The sequence below is a fragment of the Elephantulus edwardii genome, unplaced genomic scaffold, assembly GCF_000299155.1.
Source record: "Elephantulus edwardii isolate Elephantulus edwardi_28Jun2011 unplaced genomic scaffold, EleEdw1.0 scaffold00044, whole genome shotgun sequence".
NCBI classification, from domain to species: Eukaryota; Metazoa; Chordata; class Mammalia; order Macroscelidea; family Macroscelididae; genus Elephantulus; species Elephantulus edwardii.
The window spans coordinates 3548648-3567713 of NW_006399794.1; the positions used below are offsets into that span (position 1 = coordinate 3548648).

Sequence of the window (19066 nt, forward strand, 5' to 3'; positions counted from 1 at the left end):
AATGGTACACAACAACCATTATACATATTCCTCAAGGTATCTTCCTTTTAAAAATTAAGCCTAACTCTTCATAATTTCTCATTCCAGTTACTCCCAAGTTAGGCTTTATAGATTAATAATCTCTAAGTTATTAAGTGGTCTTAATAAAAGATTTATGCTAACAGTTTTTCTTTATAAAGTTTCTTTTGAAATGTAAGATTAAGATTGTTATACTCATTTATATAGTTTTTATTTTTTTATTTATTTATTTTATGTGTGTACTGTCAGATCGGATCTGACTGGTACAGGAGGCAATTGTTCCTCCTTCTTCAGCAGAGCATCTGGTGGACTTGAACTACGCACCTCTTACATAGTTTTTATTTTTGTGTGATAATCTACCTTTAAGAAAAGGTGCACCACACCTGAGAGCACCAGAAAGTCGCATCAGAGATCACCTGATACATGAGCATAAGATGTTCCATCTGCGCGTTGATGCATAAGCAGCATTTACAAATTAACTGATGTGTGCTATATATCACCTCTTTGATGATTGATCATCTTCTATGTATCCTGACTTCTAATTTCAACCTATTTGAGATATTCATTGTTTATTTTAAATTAACCATGTTTTGTACCACAAAATCAATGCACATGGATCTATTGCTGAAAGAAGGAAGTCTTAAACAAGGGATAGAATCTCTTTGTTATCATATGGTATCTGAATCAAATGATCGCAAAATTGGAATACTACAAAATGAAAATGAACAATTACAGCTTACAGTTTCTAAAAATTCAGAAAGTGAGCTTCCTAGGGTCAAACGTAAATCCAATTCCAACAAAATAACATTTAATAAAAAACCAAAAAGAAGAAAATATGATGAAAGTTATCTGTCTTTTGGATTTACTTACTTTGGAAATAGAGATGCACCTCGTGCTCAGTGTGTGTTGTGTAAGAAAATTTTATCAAACAGCTCTTTAGCTCCTAGTAAGCTTCGAAGACATTTGGAAACTAAACATGCTGCATATAAAGACAAAGACATAAACTTTTTCAAGCAGCATCTTGATTCACCTGAAAATAGTAAACTTCCAACATCTAAAATTGTTGACACAGATAATGAAAGTGCTACAGAGGCTTCATACAATGTGTGTTACCACATAGCACTGAGTGGTGAGGCTCATACTATTGGAGAATTGCTTATCAAGCCTTGTGCAAAAGATGTAGTGATGCAGATGTTTGATGAACAATATAGTAAAAAAATTGATGCAGTACCGCTATCTAACTGTACTGTTGCACGCCGAATTAGAGATCTAGCTGCTGACATTGAAGAAGAACTTGTTTGCAGACTGAAAATTTGTGACGGGTTTTCACTGCAGCTAGATGAATCCGCTGATGTTTCTGGACTGGCTGTGCTGCTTGTGTTCGTTCGTTATAGGTTTAATAAGTCTATTGAGGAGGACCTACTTTTATGTGAATCTTTGCAAAGTAATGCTACCGGTGAAGAAATATTCAACTGCATCAACAGTTTTATGCAGAAACATGAAATTGAATGGGGGAAATGTATTGATGTTTGTAGTGATGCTTCTAGAGCAATGGATGGAAAAATCGCTGATGCTGTCACCCTGATAAAATATATGGCACCTGAAAGCACCAGTAGTCATTGCTGCTTATATAGACATGCGCTGGCAATTAAAATAATGCCTATGTCTCTGAAAAATGTGCTTGATCAGGCGGTACAAATCATTAATTATATTAAAGCCCGACCACATCAGTCCAGACTACTAAAAATTTTATGTGAAGAAATGGGTGCACAGCACACAGCACTTCTTCTAAATACAGAAGAGAGGTGGCTCTCTCGAGGTAAAGTTCTCGTAAGACTTTTTGAGCTTCGTCGTGAACTATTGGTTTTTATGGATTCTGCTTTTCAATTATTTGATTGTTTAACAAATTCATCTTGGCTCTTAAGGCTTGCATATCTTGCAGATATTTTTACTAAATTAAATGAAATTAGCCTGTCAATGCAAGGAAAGAATGTGACCATTTTTACAGTAATTGATAAAATGTCATCATTGTTAAGAAAATTGGAGTTTTGGGCTTCATCTGTTGAAGAAGAAAGTTTTGAATGTTTTCCTACACTCAGTGACTTTGTGACTGAAACTAATTCTACAGTTGATAAAGATATCTGCAATTCCATTGTACAGCACCTACGGAGCTTACGCTCTACTCTGTTGAAATATTTTCCTGTTCAAAATGACGGTAATGCCTGGGTTAGAAATCCATTTGCAGTAACTGTCAAACCAGCTTCATTAGTAGCACGGGACTATGAGAGCCTGATAGATTTAACTTCTGATTCTCAAGTGAAACAGAATTTCAGTGAGCTTTCCCTAAATGAATTTTGGAGTAGCCTCATTCAGGAGTATCCAGGTATTGCCAAGCGTGCCATTCATGCTCTTCTTCCTTTTGCTACAATGCACCTGTGTGAAACGGGGTTTTCATACTACGCTGCAACAAAGACAAAATACAGGAAAAGACTCGATGCTGCACCTCATATGCAGATCCGGCTCAGCAGCATTACACCTAATATTAAGCGGATATGTGATAAAAAGACACAAAAACACTGTTCTCATTAAGATTGAAGGGCTTTGCATGTCTTTTGATAACCAAATGTAAGATGAAAATAAAAGATGGTTTACTTCAGCTCCATTATTCCGAGGGTTTTTTAAAAAGTTATCATTTTTATATACTTAAATTTATAAGAAAGTTTCAAAATCTTAAATATATATTGTGTTATTCATATTTCTTAACATTGTTAAAAGGATTCAATGACAATAACCATGGGAAATACTGGTGCACAAAATAATGTCTGTTTCTTAGCATATCTTGTCAAATCGTAGTCCCTGCCTCTTGTAAGACAGCTCTGGTGAATGCGATCGGTAGTCCTTAGGAAGTTGTGCTGGTGACTCAAAGGCTAAGCCTCCCAGTTGGAATCTCCCAGCAACTCTGGAAGACAGATGGGCAATCTCTTGTCACTTGATTTATAACCTCGGAAATCCAGTAGAGGGTCGCATATGAGTTAAGACTCAGTGGTGGTGAGATGAGATGAACCTTTTTCTAACCATTTCTAACTTGAACCTTACCACTCGGGTGGAACATCTTACTATTCCCTGCACATTACTCTTCAACTTTTCCTATTCCATCTTGCTTCCTAACAAACTTGCATTCACTTTTCTACACTTTGACTTAATTTATCCTAGAAACTTCCATTCTATGTATCTCTCTGCTTCAACCTTTTTGTTCTTGTTGAGTCAGAACTGATCCACCAGTGGGTTCTCGGAGCCAGCATATGGCACAGGAGAAAACTGCGCATCCTTCTCCTGCAAAGTAGCTGCTGGATTTCAACTGCATGCCTTTAGGATTGCAGTGCAGCTTCTTACTACTAGGTCACCAGAGCTCCCTTTTTCACCATTATCATGTTAAATTTGCTTTTGTGTCAGTGTCACCTGTTGAATTCCATTCCACTCCATAGACGTATAATGAGTCCCAGTAGCATTAGACTAATATGTCTTTAAGAATCTTACCCGGCTGTGTCTCCATTATCTCACACAAGTACTTACTAAAATAGAAGATCAATAATGAAATGCATTTTGATTGAAGGGGAACCAACAAAATGGAGTAGCAGTTTTCTACTCATTGCCATTGTGGCTGGTGTTTTGCATGTAGACAGGATTCTACCCTTATTGGTTTTGGCTCAGTTATTATGATTGACTTGTATTCATAGTGACAGTTAACATGTTAATAAGGAATGGTACAGCTTTGGTTCAATTAAACTGTTAGGAGAAGGAAGTATGAAGAATATTTTGTTTCTCAGTCTGTATCTAGATTTTTATAAATACCTTGTTCTTTGAATTAATGATGTTTACTAAAATATGATTAAAATTACAGGAGTTGAAGACCTTTTCCGTTTTCCTTTTAGAACATTTTAAAAGACTTCTGACAGATTTTCCTGTTTCCAAGTTCCTCTTCCCATGTCAAATCACACACAGTCACCAGCTCAGTATTCTTAAATATTTTAGTGGCACCACTACTCAAGTGAGAGGGTTCTGATGGCCTAGTGGTAAAAAACTATGCTGCAGTCCCAAAAGGACATGGTTCAAGTCCACCAGCTGCTCCATGGGAGACAGGTAGCCAGTCTCCTCCCATGGGATTTATTGCCTCTGAAACATGGGAGGATCAATGATGCATCTGTTCGACTTCAAGTCAGGGAGCTCTGGTGACCTAATGTTAAGGAATTGAGTTACCATTCCAAAGGCACTCAGCAGTTTCTTCTGTGTGGTTTACTGCCTCTGAAAAACCACTAGAGGTGTAGCTGTGAGTCAGTTCTGACTTCACAGTACACAGCACCACTCTGCAAATTCAAGAGATAGTATAAATAGCCTTTATCTCGCTCACTCAAATTTATCTCCCATTTTGAAAAGTGAGTGCTTCCCCTCAGTAATGCAAAATACAGAGTGACTAGGTTGAGATACCTGTTCGCTAATTACTTAACATCAGACACTTAAATCTTTCTTGTCTCCACTCAATTGCAGTGAGATTTACCCTTAGTTATCTGTAAAATTAGAATTTAGCATTTTTAGAGGATTATAAAGTTTTCATGAGAACATAAAATGAGTCATCTGAAGTAGGTGTGCAGCACATATTTATGCACTCCAGTGTACATCTCTGTCCCAGTTAAACTTGACCACTCAATTTGAGCACCCTAGTTCATAAGGATGGCCATCTCTTGTCCTAATGGTAAGACTGCCCTGCAGTCCCTAAGGCATGCAGTTAGAATCTGCCAGCTGTTCCTTGGAAGAAGGATGGACAATGCCCCATGCAATTTACTGCCTCTGAAAACCCACTGGAGGATAGGCTGGGGGTCAGTTCCAACTCAGTGGTACTCAACAGCAGCAACCTGAGTCAAGAGGATTAAACATTTTCCTGTCGTGTTTGTATGTGTGTGTGTGTGTGTGTGTTAGTATGAGGAAGCTATTCAGTGCTTCATTGTGTGCTGTGCATGGTAGCTGTGATCTTTACAAAATTTCTGCAGAGTTAAGTAATAGTTGGGCTTACTTAAGGTTATACAATAAACAGGCTTTTAAATGAGTCTTTTAAAAAGACCATACATTTTCCCAGTAACTGTCTTTCAAGCTTTTGTTTCTAAAAACATGAAAATGGTTTGGGAGTAGCCCTACTAAAATTTAAATGTTTACTTTAAATCTTGTATTTTTAAAATTCCTCCAGAATTAGAAAATATGACTTACTTTAATGACATGGATTAAAATTGCTATCAAGTAAAATTGCCCAAAAAGTTAAATGAAACATAGTTGACTAATCCCAGAAATACATGTACTCCAGTTTGAGAAGCATATCCTGCATCTGGCTTCTACTTAAAGTCTAATGACTCCTTATATGAGTCTCTGGGTTGATAAGATGTCAGTATTGAGTCATGAGACCTCCCTATTTACAAATCATGTCTTCCACAACCTCCTGTTAGAGTCTTGATTCATGCATTTACTGGGGATCTGCTGTCTTCTACTATCCCCTTTAATACTGACCCTACCCAAAATTTTTTTAGTTCTTTATTGCTCATCTGCTATAAAACCTCAGACAGTTATGCATGGCTGGTGAAAATTAACTGTTAGCTTCTGAGGATGGACCTGGATACATCCTATCTCCATACCTTTTTAATTTATATGTAGAATAAATCATTCAGGAGGCTGGACTTTATGAGGAGGAATGTAGCATCAGGATTGGAGGAAGACTCATCAACAGCATGCACTATGCAGATAATACAGCCATGCTTGGTGAAGCTGAAGTATTTGCTGCAGAAGGTCAAGGACTGCAGCCTCCAATATTAATTGAAGCTCAACATCAAGAAAACAATGATTCTCACCACTGGGCCAGTTGGCAGCATCATGATAGATGATGGAGAAGAGATGGAGGTTGTTAACAGCTTTAGCTTGCTTGGCTCCACAATCTACACTCTAGGTACCAGTAGCCAAGAAATCAAAAGAAAAATTGCATTGAGAAAGTATACTGCCAAGGACCTCTCCAGAGTACTGAGGAGCAATGATGTCCATCTAGAGACTGAAGTGCACCTAATCCAAGTCATGGTCTTCACAGTTACTTGCTATACATCAGAGAGATTAACAGTGACTAAGAATGATAGAAGGAGGACTGATGCCTTTTAGTTATGGTGCTGGAGAAGAGTATTGAACAAACCGTGGGCTGCCAAGAAAACAAACATCTGTCCTAGAGATGGTGAAACCAGGCTGCTCCTTAGAGGCAAGGATTTTGGAGCTCTGTCTCACATACTTTGGCATGTGGCCAAGAGGGACCAGTCCTTAGAGAAGAATATCATGCTTAGAAAGGTGTAGGGTAACGAGTTGCATCCCTAGTCTCCACGTATTAGAAGCTTTATCTGGTACTTGAGATAAACCCCTTAAAACTCACATGAGAAACAAAACAACTTTCAAAAGGAAGAAAGAAATGATGTTTCTCTTAAGGATCAAAGAGATAGTTGAAGACGTAAGGAGCTCTAGTGATGGGATCCATTGTGTATTGCCCTCCTAACCAAAAGTTCTCACTTCCCATAATTTTAATCAGATGAGTTAGTCTCCTTATGTTAAGATTTCAAGCCATGAAAACCCAAAGATTTCATGAGAGAGACAATGCTAGTGAGTTCTGATGACCAAATGGTGTTTTCCTCTAATATGCTCCATTCAAAAGGACTTTTCCACTTTTAAGTCCTCTGTTTAAAATTATTTATCTCGAGTTCTTAAGGAGGAATTGCTTCATACTAATCTTGTTTGCCATAAATTGTAAGTTTTTTTGTAGCTAAGACTTCTGCTTCTTTTGAAGCATTCTAGAATGTAACAAGTTACTACTAATCCATTTAAAAAGTTCAATAACTTAAATCTAGCTCGAAAAGTAGGTTTTATTATAACATGTAAAGTAGCTTTAAAATTCTTTGCCTCTCTTCAACAGATAAGGCAGTAACTAATTTTTGCCTTTCAAAGGTATAAAAAGTGTTTCTTTGTTAAATTCACTTATTACATGAAAAATGTTATTTTACTCCTGAAAATAGAATTTCTTTACAAGTTTTGGAAGAACCTTTTAGCTTTTTAAATCTAGGAGTCTCTGAAACTTATATATTTGTTATCTAGTTTCTTCCCCCCCAATTATTATAGCTGCATTGTTAATTAATATAGTGGAAATAATTCTGGAGAGTCAGGAGATCTGTGTTCTGCAATTAATTAACTCCCTGAGATAAGTTTATCCCCCTGTAGCCCTTAGTTTCTTATTAAACAAGTGAGATTGAACTAGAATGAGCTTAAATCCTTTCCAGATAAAATTTTTAAAGCCTAAGTAAACATTAGGATGAGGATACAATATATTCAGTTATTTGAGATGTATATGGAATTTTCTTCCTCAAAGTCAAGCTTTTTCAATCTGTCTTACAATAATATTTTCTGTCAACCAAATGATAACATTTATAAATTGGCTCCTTGTATATACTTACTGGATGAAAATAAGATGTTCTTTGAAATATAGAAAACATTGAAGGAAAAAGCTATGTTATTACAGTATTTAAGAACTCAATATAAAGAAGCCTGTCAAATGGGGTAATGACTTGAACAGATGGTGCTGGCAAAACTGAACTGCTCCCTGCAGGAAACTGAAACTGGATCTACATCTCACACCATACACAAAAGCAACTCAAGGTGGATCAGAGACAAACTGGGATCAAGCTTAGATGGCATAGTCTGGTATAAAGAGACTGCCAGATACAACCAGGAATGCACAATCTGGAGAGGATAAAATTGATAAATGGGACTTTCTAAAGATTAAATCCTTGTGCCCATCAAAAACTCTTCCCAATAGAATGAAAAGAAACCCTTCTGACTGGGACAAAACAGTTGGCAATACCATTTCAGACAAGGGTCTCATATCAAAAGTTTACAGAATCCTACTGGGCTGCTGTAAGAAAAAGACTGATAATCCAATTACAAAATGGGCAAAAGACATGAAAAGAATTTTCACAGAGGAAGATATTTTGGATGGCAAACAAACACAAAAAACTGCTCAAAATCATTGGCAATAAGAGCTGCAAATCAAAACCACAATGAGATAACCATCTCTAGTGGCAAACAGACAGCAAGCAATTAATGTTGGAAAGGTGGGAGTTTAAACTGCCTTCCATTCTGAAAGGCAGTTTGACACTTCCTCAAAAAGTTGTACATAGAAATTCCATTTGACCCAGCTGTGCCACTGCTTGGAATATACCGTGAGAGAGAACTGAGCCACAGATACTTGTACACCAATGTTCACAGCAGCATTATTCACCATCACAAAAATAAGGAAACAACCCAAATATCCAATCACAAGCGAATGGATTGAGAAATTATGGTACATTGATATGATGGAATACTACACATCACACAGGAGTAATGATTTTGCAAATGCCTAACTTACAAGGGACTGGAGAGCATTGTTCCAAGTGAACTAACTCAACCCCATAAGGACAAATAATGTTTAAGACCATTATTGGAGTATGAATGAGAGGATCCAGGGAGAGGGAGGGGGAGAGCAGAGAGGTGAGGGGCATGGTTAATCATAGGGTCCTCACAATTTGATGGGTGGAGGGAGGGATGGGTAAAGGAAATGGAAAAGATCCAATGTGAAAAACTATATGGACTTTTTAAGTAAACCAGTATAAAAGAAAAATTTAAATTTTAAAACAACTCAGTATAAATGATAATTAAAAGTGTTAGACTGCAGTAGAAATTGTTGACTCTCTTCAACACCCATTTTCCTCTACCAGATTATACCTTAGTTTTCTTTCTGGCATCCATTTTCTCCCTGAATAATCTCTCTGCTTTAGAATAAACTACTCGTGCACCAACCTCCCCCAAGCTGATTTTGTCTTAAGTACTTTTCGAGCTTTTTTTTTCATTGTCAGTGGTCTTAATCCACAATTTAAAAAAAATATTTTTTTACACTGTGATCTAGAAACTGTGTGTGTGTGTGTGTGTGTGTGTGGACAATAAACATTTTGTGCAATGCAATCACAAGTTCTGTATCCCCTTGAATATTTTAAAGGATAAAAAAATCTCAACTATTGTGCATCGGAACTAACTCAGCTGACCCTCCAGTGGGAGTTTCTGAGGCTGTAGACCACATGAGAAGAGATTGCCCATCTTTCTGTCATAGAGCCGCTGATAGGTTAAAACTACCAGAGAGACTCAAGCCTTGGATTAGCAACACAGCTCCACCAGAGCTCCCTTACTACTTTTAATGATGGTTACCCATCATCATCACGTCAGCCTCAACCCATAGCAATCCTGTAGGACAGAGTAAAACTACTACCCACAGGGTTTCCAAAACAGTAAATCTTTGGAAACAGAAAGCCACTTTTTCCCCCCAGTGAAGTAGCCAGTGGGTTCAAACTGCTGACCTTTCATTTAGAAGCCAAGCACTTGACCACTGCATCTCCAGGGCTCTTCCAGCTCAGTGGTTACCCACTGTCATTGACTCATTTCCAACTCATTAATCTTCCATCAGGTTCTGAGTCTGTAAATCTTTACAGGAGCCAGCCTCGTCTTTATTCTGTACAGTTGCTGGTGGATGTGAATCACTGACCTTACACTTAGTAGCCTAGCATGTAATGTACTAGGCCACACAGGGTCCTTTTGGGTGATGACTGAGACCTTCAAATTCTCTTTCCACATATAGTCAGTTTGATATATTCCATTGAGCAAAGTGTTTGTGTATAGTTGCCATTTATGGTTTTTAACAGTTTTTTGCCAAGTAGAAATCATTGCTTGAACAAAATTCTATCATGTAATCTCCAGCCTAATTTCTTTTATCAAGCCCATATTTTTTAACCTCTCATCCTTCTTGTATCCAATTTTTGCATTCCCGTCACCAGTAATTATCAATACATTTTCATTACATACTTGATCAATTACAGACTGCAGAAATTGGTTGAAATCTATTTCTTCATCTTTGGCTTTAGTGTTTGAATAATAGTTGTTTTAACAGGTCTTCCTTGTATGTGCATGGAAATTGTCACTGACAGCATTATACTGCAGGATAAATTTTTTTTTAATTAATTTAAATGAAAGTTTACAGAGAGTTTGGATTTCCATTCATTCATTGTTGCACTTTTGCAGGATAAATCTTGAGATGTTCTTTTGAATGGTAAGTGTGGCACCATTTTCAATTTGTCATTTCCATCAAAGTAGATCATATTGATTGTATGATTCAAAATGGCCTATACCAATCCATTTCAGTTCACTAATCTCTAGGACATCAATTTATGCATTACATTTCATTTTTATAACTTCCAGTTTTCCTGTATTCATATTCCATACAGTCCGTGCTTTAATTATTGTTTGTAGCTGCTTTTTTCTCTCTCAGTTTGAGTCATGCCACATCAATAAATGAAGGTGCATCAGTAAGTGGTGGAATAAACCTTGATCATCCACTTCATTAAGGTAGCAGACTCTTTTGAGGAGGCAGCTCTTCCCTAGTTGTATTTTTATTGTCTTACAACCTGAAGGGCTCATCGTCTAGCACCATGTCAGACAGTGTCCAGCAGCCTTTCATAAGGTTTTCACTGATCATTTCATATGGGCATCAACAGACATGCTTCCTACTATGTCTTAGGAAGCTCTGCTAAAGCCAGTACACCTTGGATTAGCCTATTGGTATTTGAAATAACAGTAGACTACCTTCTAGCATCATTAGCAATATGAAAGTCACTATAATACAAACTGACAGATAAGTAGTAGTGTACTGATATATTATCAAATGCAATTTTGTTTGTTAGTGGGGCACTCTTACTACACTGATCCAGTCATGAATCATATATATTAAAAATTAACCCTTGAAGACAGAGCTTTAAGATTCTGAAAATATAAGGGGGGTTGGGCAGGGAGAAAAGTGCAACAATGAATGAATGGAAATCCAAAGTCTGAGCTTTCATTAAAATTAATAATAAAAAATATGTAATGTAAAAAAAGTTTTATGCTTGAAAAGAGAAATTATCAATCAGAAATTATTTGAGTAACCCTATGTTGAAGTTGTAAACAAATTTCCTGAAGGATTTTTTTAAGACCTATGTCAGAACAATTAGATACTGGCAAGTTGAATTCTGTCACATGCATCACAGTTGGAATTGCTTTTAAAATACCTTTCAGCAAAATAAACCTTTCTTTAAATAAGCTGTACTTTCAGGTTTAAGGTGGTGATCTATATGCCTGTGTTTGCTACCTTCCTAAAATCCCAGATATGCTGAGAGAACTGTCAAACTTAAGTAAATCCATTCTGAGAAACAGGTGGAGAAATAAAGATGTCTTTGCTCAAAGGATATATTCTAGTAATATATTGATCGTTGGTTTTGTTGTCATTAAGCACTGTTAAGCCACCTTTGACTCACAATGACCATCTGGACAGAAGAACAAAATACAAATACAAAATCCAGCATCTGCACAATTGAGGCTTGGCTAACCCCTTTGTTGCAGCCACTGTGTTAATCTATCTTTTAAAGGCTCTTCCTCTTTTTCACTGACCTTTTGCTTTTCCAAGCATGATATCTTAATTTAATTTACGAAGATTAATGAAGAGAATGTTAGCTGAGTGTGATCTGAGAATGTCTTTCCAAAAGTGACATTTTAATTGAGCCCTACATGATGAGAAGCCAGTCAAACGTTGGGGAAAAACATTTCAGTTGAATGGAAAGCAGATGCAAACAAACATGTTGATGCAGTAGATGCTTGATGTGTTGGGATGACAGACTAATGTGGCTAGAATAAAGAGAACACCATGAGCATGGTGAAAATTGCAGCGGTAGGGATGGACAGATCCTTGACTTGCCGGACACCTTATGGACTTTACCTGCAAGTACAATGGGAAATTGTTGTGCTTTTCAAACAAGAGACTGGTGGTTAGATCACCACCTCCAGAAAATATTTTTAAATATGTAAAAGAATTGAGGGAGGAGCTATCAAAATGGGTATTTGAGATCCATTACTCACTCTCATTCATTACTGTTGAACTGGAACCTACTCATAGCTGACCCTCCAGCAGGCTTCCAAAGCTGTACATTACACAGGAAGAGATTGCCCAGCTTTCTTCTGAGAAGCTGGTAGATTCAAACCATCTGAGAGGGGCCACCTTTGGGCTAGGTGTGCAGCTCCATATAGACTAAATCATTAGATTTCAAATTAGATCCATTAGTACAGACAGAATATCCATGCACATAGATTTTCTCTTTCTTTCAAAAAGCTTAAAGTTAAGAATCTCTGGTGGCCTTGTGGCAAGAAGCTGCCCTGCAATCCCAAAGGAGTGCAGCTCGAATCCACCGATCCTCTAGAGAATGAGGGGCAATCTCTGGTGTCAGTCAGATCTGACTTGATGGTACACAAGGAGGCGGGGGGAAGCTTAAGGTTTAGAAGGTGCTGGACTTTTGAGGAGATCCAGAACTTTAGATAAATACTTTAGCAAATACATTTTAATTCAAAGATTTTCTATAAAAAACAGAGTTCATTCCTTAATCCTGTTTTCATTTTATACAGTGGTATGCTAGGTTTCTGGGACAACTACCCAAATTTGGGAATGTGCAAGAAAAGAAATAGAACAAGACAGTAGTGTCTATCAGAGACTATCACTCAAGATTCAGCCCTTAATAGTGGCTATCTTGTCAGAATGAAATACAGTGCATTAATCACAGAGGCCCATGAGCTATATGAGTTTAATTTTTATTGTACTTTCTTGAAGTTAAGGAATGAATGCTGACTCTGTGAGCTTTATCTAGTAACTTCAAGTTGGCGTCACCACATCTTTTATGTTGCCACACTGTCCCCTACCTGGATTTCCTTATTAAAAAGGGATTTCCAGCATTCTTAGTGTGTACTAGAGCAAAGGGACTTTCTTGGTAGTACAAAGATTAACAAGCTTGCTCTGCTTAATGAAAGGTTACCAATTTGTGTCTACACAGAGATACCTAATAAGTAAAACTTGAGAATCTAATTCTGAAAAATAAAGCCATTGACAACCCTATGAAGTTCTGCTCTGATATACATGATGTCATCATGAGCTGGAATTGACATACCAGCAAGTGCTTTTGTTTGTGGGTTTTTAAAAAGAGGAGCAAAAGGAACTCACTCTTAAGAATTTCACTGTTGAAATCCTTCATGCTCTCCACTAGGTAATTTCAAGGATCATATGAAGAAGTAGCTCCTCCTGTCTCAAATATGTAAAGAGAATTCTGGTCTTGATGATTCTGGTCTTAGCAATAAAAATAATTTTAAAAACTCAAACCCATTGAATCAGAACCAACTCATAACTGGCCCTCCAACAGATTTTCAGAGACTGAAATCACATGAGATCTTTCTCCTGTGGAGCTGCTGGTGGATTCAAACCACCAGAGAGGTGCCATCTGTGGGTCACCAGTGCAACTCCCTATTTGATACACCACCAGAGCTCACTTAATAATGAGATAAAGATTCCCCCTTTTAAGGTTTTCTCTATGTTTCTAAAAACATTTTAAGAATATTTTATAGTTAAGCAGTTAATTTGTTGTTGTTATGTGCCGTCATAGCGACCCTATGTACAACAGCCCTAAACTCTCCTCTGTCCTGTGCCAATCGCACTGTCTCCGACACTCCCATCCCAATTATCCCACTCACTGAATCAATCCACCTCATAGAGGGCCTTCCTCTCCTGCGCTGTCCCTCCACCCTCCCAAGCATGATGTCCTTCTCCAAGGACCGGTCTCACAACATGTCCAAAGTATGTTAGACGGAGCCTCAGAATCCTTGCCTCCAAGGAGCAACCCGGTTTAACCCTTTCCAGGATTAATCTGTTTGTTTTCCTAGCAGTCCATGGTATTCTCAGTACTCTTCTCGAGCACCACAGCTCAAAGGCATCAATTCTCCTATCCTCCTTGGTCATTGTCCAACTCTCCGATGCATAACAAGTGATTGCAAAGACCATGGCCTGTATCAAAAGCCAATGTAGAATTACTTGCCTAATACTTATCAAGTACTTTGCACTTTTTAGAAACAGATCTGTAAGGTATAGAATGGGATTTTTATCATTCCAGCTGTATAAGGTTAAGATACTGCTTCTTCAACTACGAGAAATAAAAAATTATGGAATATTGTCAAAGTCTCAGATGGTTTTTCGAATCCTTAAGACTTTCCCCCAGATTCATTCAGCAGCATTCATTCACCATTTTCTTCTCAATCTAACACTAATTTCAAGAGTTAGCTGTGAAGATAACTCTAGAATATATCTATTTTTAAAGCTATTTGCTATTTAAGTACCCATCCTAGCTTTTAAATATGTGTATGGTTTATCACAGCACTAAAATTCAGGCAGACAGCTATCATCAGGAAATAATCCCTGTTCGGAATGGCTTTAGAAAAATGTTTTGGTTTTTTTTTGTTTTCTGATAGGCAAATGCTGCATTTTAAAAAAGCAAGCTGCTTTCAAAATTCACTAAAATAGTCTGTGTTAGTCTTAAAGTTATGAATTTTATTACATTTCAGAAGTTAAATTGACTTAGAATAGTTGAGTTAGAAGTTGAATTGACAAGTTTACTTAGGTAAATTGAATTAGGAAGTCCTCACAGAGCCCCAGCAATTATCAAAGAAATCCAGCAATCTTTAAATTTTAGAACAAAGCTGTTTTAGTGTTAGTGGTACAGTACCACTAACTTATTTTATTTCTATTTTAATCTACTTGTAAGGAAATTAGCAGATTTCATCAACTTAACATTATGCTAGGAGATGATAAGTAGTTTATGAAGCAAACACCTAAAGTTCAAGTTACAAACCTTGTTAGCAACTTAATGACTTAACTTGTTTGGTATATGTATGGAGTATCTAGTATTGAAACAGTGAAATACTAAAACATGCAACTATGTCTCTGCCTCATGTCTAGTAAAATAAACTGGAATCAAGACTATAGAAAATGATGATAAATTATGCATTGCATTTCCAAGGCATAAAATAACTTAAAAAATTAATCTAAAATAAACAAAGATTTAACTAATGAAAAATTAGATTCTTATTATTTCTAGTGTTGTGATGTATAAGGGAATGAATTGAAGTTCCAGAGTGTAAAGATGATGGTTTTCTTAGCAATCTGTAGCTAAGTATCAGATTAGTGATAAATATCAGAAAGGTAATGATGGGAAAGGACTCTTTACACCTCAACTCTGCCACTTCCTAGTTAGTTCTGGGAACTTGAACAAGTCACTTGACCTGCAATTTCACCTCTAAAAGAATATTTTATTCCCTGTTTTATAGCCCTACTTTGAGAGTCAAATAAGTATGTAAAAGCACTGTGGGGAGCTCTGGTCGCCTAGTGGCAAGGAGCTGCAACTACAATCCCAGAGGCGCATAGTTCGAATCCACCAGATGCTCTGCCAGGGAAGGCGGGACAATCTCCTCCTGTACCAGTCAGATCACATTTGACAGTACACTCACACAAAAATTTAAAAAAAAAAGCACTGTATAAAATGCTATAGCATTGTTATAAAGTATTTTCTTAACAACTTTATAATAAAATTGTCTGGTAGAGATTATAAATATGCTTGAATTAATAGTAATTTTTAAATTTATAATCTGTTGAAATTTACAGCAAGATGCTTTTGGTTTCTTTTTTAACAATAAATATCCTCTTAAGTACTATATCAACCCTATTTGACAGATAAAGAAATGAAGGCTTTGGATTAGTTCTTTATTGAGTAACTAATATTCCAAAATCTGATCGTTTAAAACACTTTTCTGTTTCTGTAGCTCAGAAACTGAACTGTTTTAATCTATGATGGGTTGCAATCAAGGTGTTAGCCATAGCTAAATTCATTTCAAGCCTTATATGAAGAAGAGTCTACTTCCAAGTTTTAACATGTGGACCACTCCATAATGCAGCACAAAGTAACCATCAACCTTTTATAACCTCATTTTGAAAGTGGTGACTCATCACTCTTGTTGTAGTAAATTCTTTAGGAGCAAATCAGTTGGTCTACATTCACACAAGAGCATGACTACAAGGTGGGGGAAAATCATTGAGAACCTTTAAACAAGGCTGCCTATTGTAAAGAAGACATGGGGGTGTGATGTATTAGCAATGGGATTCTAACCAGAAGATTGGCCATTCAAATTCACCAGCTACTCTACACAAAAAAGATGGAGCAATCTGCTTCTGTAAAGATGTATAACCTTGGAAGCAGTTAGAGGTTGTTCTACTTTTCCCTGTTTGGATAAAACAAGTTGGATTCAATTCCAAGGTAGTGGGTCAGGTGCTGGTACCTACCATAGGCTGAGTAGTCAAATACTCAGTTTGACAAAGCTCAGACTCCATATATTTGCCTGACTATAACATCAATAGTGTTTCTAGCTATCACTCTTCTCTCAGTGAATATATAGAAATAACTATGGGTAGTATAAACTTCTATAGAAATGAATCTAAATAATTAAAAATACATTTATGTTATAGGATAAAATAAGCCACATTCTTCCTATCTTGTTCATTTTCATTTTCTTCATAGATTGGACAAGTTAAACTTTTCCCATTCTTGGTTTGTAGTACCATAAATTCTAAATTTTAATGACATTAGAATTTTTCTATTTTGAAAAAGCACACAAAGTGCAAGTTATCTCTCAACAAGACTGTCTAAGGAAAATAATCTGGTGAAATAGGTCTTTTGGGGAGGATATCTTTCATTTGTTAATTTATTCATAGATGTTTTATCTACTATGTACATGACCTTGTCTAGGTGATGAAGAGTCAAAAGATCCATTCATGACCTTGAAGAGTTCATAGTTTAATGAAATAGGACATAGACATTTTTAAATATAGAAATATGTATTCAAAGAACTATGTTACCTGAAAGAAGAAAGTGGTAAGTACTGTAAGAAGAAAATGAGTCAAAAAGGACTCATGGAAGAGAGAATATGAATCTTAAAACATGAGTTTGAGTTTACCAAGTGACCAAGAGAGAAAGCTGCAGTAAAAAAAAAAAAGAATACCAAAGAAAAAACATATCATATATGAAGAATTGCAATACCACTAAATTATTGAAGCTTTTTAAATCAAAGATTATCAGATTTGAGATTTTTAGGTGTCCCTGAAAGTCAAAAGATAGATAGTAGCAGATTAACAAACCAAAAGTCAGACTTGAAGCTTAGAGGCAATGGATACAAAGAGTTAAAGGTGGGAAAAAGAGGCAATGTCCTAATGCAGCCATTCAAAGAAAAATATTTGGCTGGAATCTGGAACCTAATTGGGTTGGCTTTTCTCTCAGTTCATGTGTTCTTACACACACACACACACACACACACACACACACACACACACACACGTCCCCTTCTGACTATGGCTCTTCTTCGGGTACAGGCATCATCTCGTTCTGCAGCGCCTTCTTGTATTCCAGTTGTTTTCTAGTACACACTCTGTTAGAGAGCTCCAAAGGATCACCTTCTCATGGATGACCTGGCCTTCAGGCAGGAAAACGCTAGCCTCCTCTTTCCACTGCGGATTGTCTTAAGAAGACTTTTAGACTCCAGTTTCTCAAGCTCAGTGGGCATGTGACTCTCCAACAGGAATGATGTTAGATACCATCCTGTTGCTTTTTTTGCTATAGTGATTCTATGTGAGAGGGTGGAACTGCCTCATAGAATTGTCCAGGCTGCCACTTTTGTTGCATCAGATTTCCAGATTCTTCTCTCACTTATCCACTTGTGGTTATGAACTACCGATCTTTTCATTAGCAGCTGAGCACCTGGACACGATATCTCTTTCTGGTGAGAGTGGGAGATCAAGAAAACCTCACTCTGAACTTAAACATTCTGTTTTTTTTGTTTGTTTCAAATCTTTCCCTTGGCTCATCTTAATAAGGGAGCTATGGTAGCCTAGTGGTAAGAAACTGTACTGCAATCCTGAAAGCACAGTTTGAATCCACTAGATGTTCCACAGGAGAAGGCTGGGTAATCTCCTTCATGCAGTGACTAACTGCCTCTGAAAACCAACTGGAGGGTTCGTTTTAACTCAACAGCACACAATAACAATAGCATCTTAATAAGGAGCTATATTGTCTACTAATTTTTTACTGCTCCCCTTTTCATTCCACTGACGTGTCAAATGCAATAATGGTTACCCATGGTGGACCTCCCCAATTAAAACAAGCTTGAAAGCAGGAGTGGCATCCACTTCCAAAATAGCTTGCCTCCAGAAACTCTATGAATGTGGAGATACGATGAAAGTTATACAAGTGTTCGGGTTTTTCATTCATAGAGTAGCTATGAGTCATCTACAACTCAACAGCACTTAACAACAACCATCCTAGAATGACTGTGTGTGTAAACCTTGTCAGTGTTCTTTACTGAACATCTTCAAATGTCCGTCTTTGTGTTTCCCAGTGTCTGGAACAATCTAGGTAATCATAGGGTTAAAGGTATGGGAACAAAACTAAGATTAGCATCTCTTTTTTTATTAAATTTTATTAATTTTAATGAACATTTACAGAGATTTTGGGTTTTCATTCATTCATTGTTGCACTATTTTCTCTACCCTCCTCCCCAGATCGTTCTTCTCCCCCCCCTTGAAAGTCTGTTTTAATTGTCCAATTGCCACAGTGCTTGTCACAGCCAGTTCTGATTAATCACCTTTGTCAGTGTGTCCTTTGCCATTCCCTATCGCTCCTCCCTGAGAGAGATTTCACTCTGATTAATAAGGGAAAGGGGATGGCGTATTCTCTTAGCTACTTCCTGCTCAAAAGGGACTCTGTAGGTTTCAGGGTGAAGATCTTCTCTCACTACTCTAAAGGGCCCTTTTGGCAATAGGAAATACATAGACTATTATGGAGATTGATTTTGGAATTTAGATGCACTGTTATCAATTTTGCTTATTATCCATACATGTTCCTATCCTTGAAGATGTATCATGGAAGTGTTGCAGCCTAGAAGACACAAATTTAACTAACAAGTTAAAAGTCCATGAGTCAAAAATGAAAAAGCAATAATATTCCAAGTAGAG

General features: G+C 37.0%; 1 protein-coding gene across 1 annotated transcript; it reads left to right on the plus strand.

The window, feature by feature from the left end:
- The first annotated feature begins 355 nt into the window (after positions 1-355).
- On the plus strand, positions 356-2716 carry ZBED5 (zinc finger, BED-type containing 5). The gene has a single exon (XM_006885413.1). It carries the CDS (start codon positions 526-528, stop codon positions 2605-2607), a length of 2082 nt encoding a protein of 693 aa, XP_006885475.1. The 5' UTR covers positions 356-525; the 3' UTR covers positions 2608-2716.
- Positions 2717-19066: the final 16350 nt, after the last annotated feature.

Bases quoted from the DNA above. Each gene is read 5' to 3' on its own strand.
- ZBED5 (XM_006885413.1), top strand. From the start codon at position 526: ATGATTGATCATCTTCTATGTATCCTGACTTCTAATTTCAACCTATTT.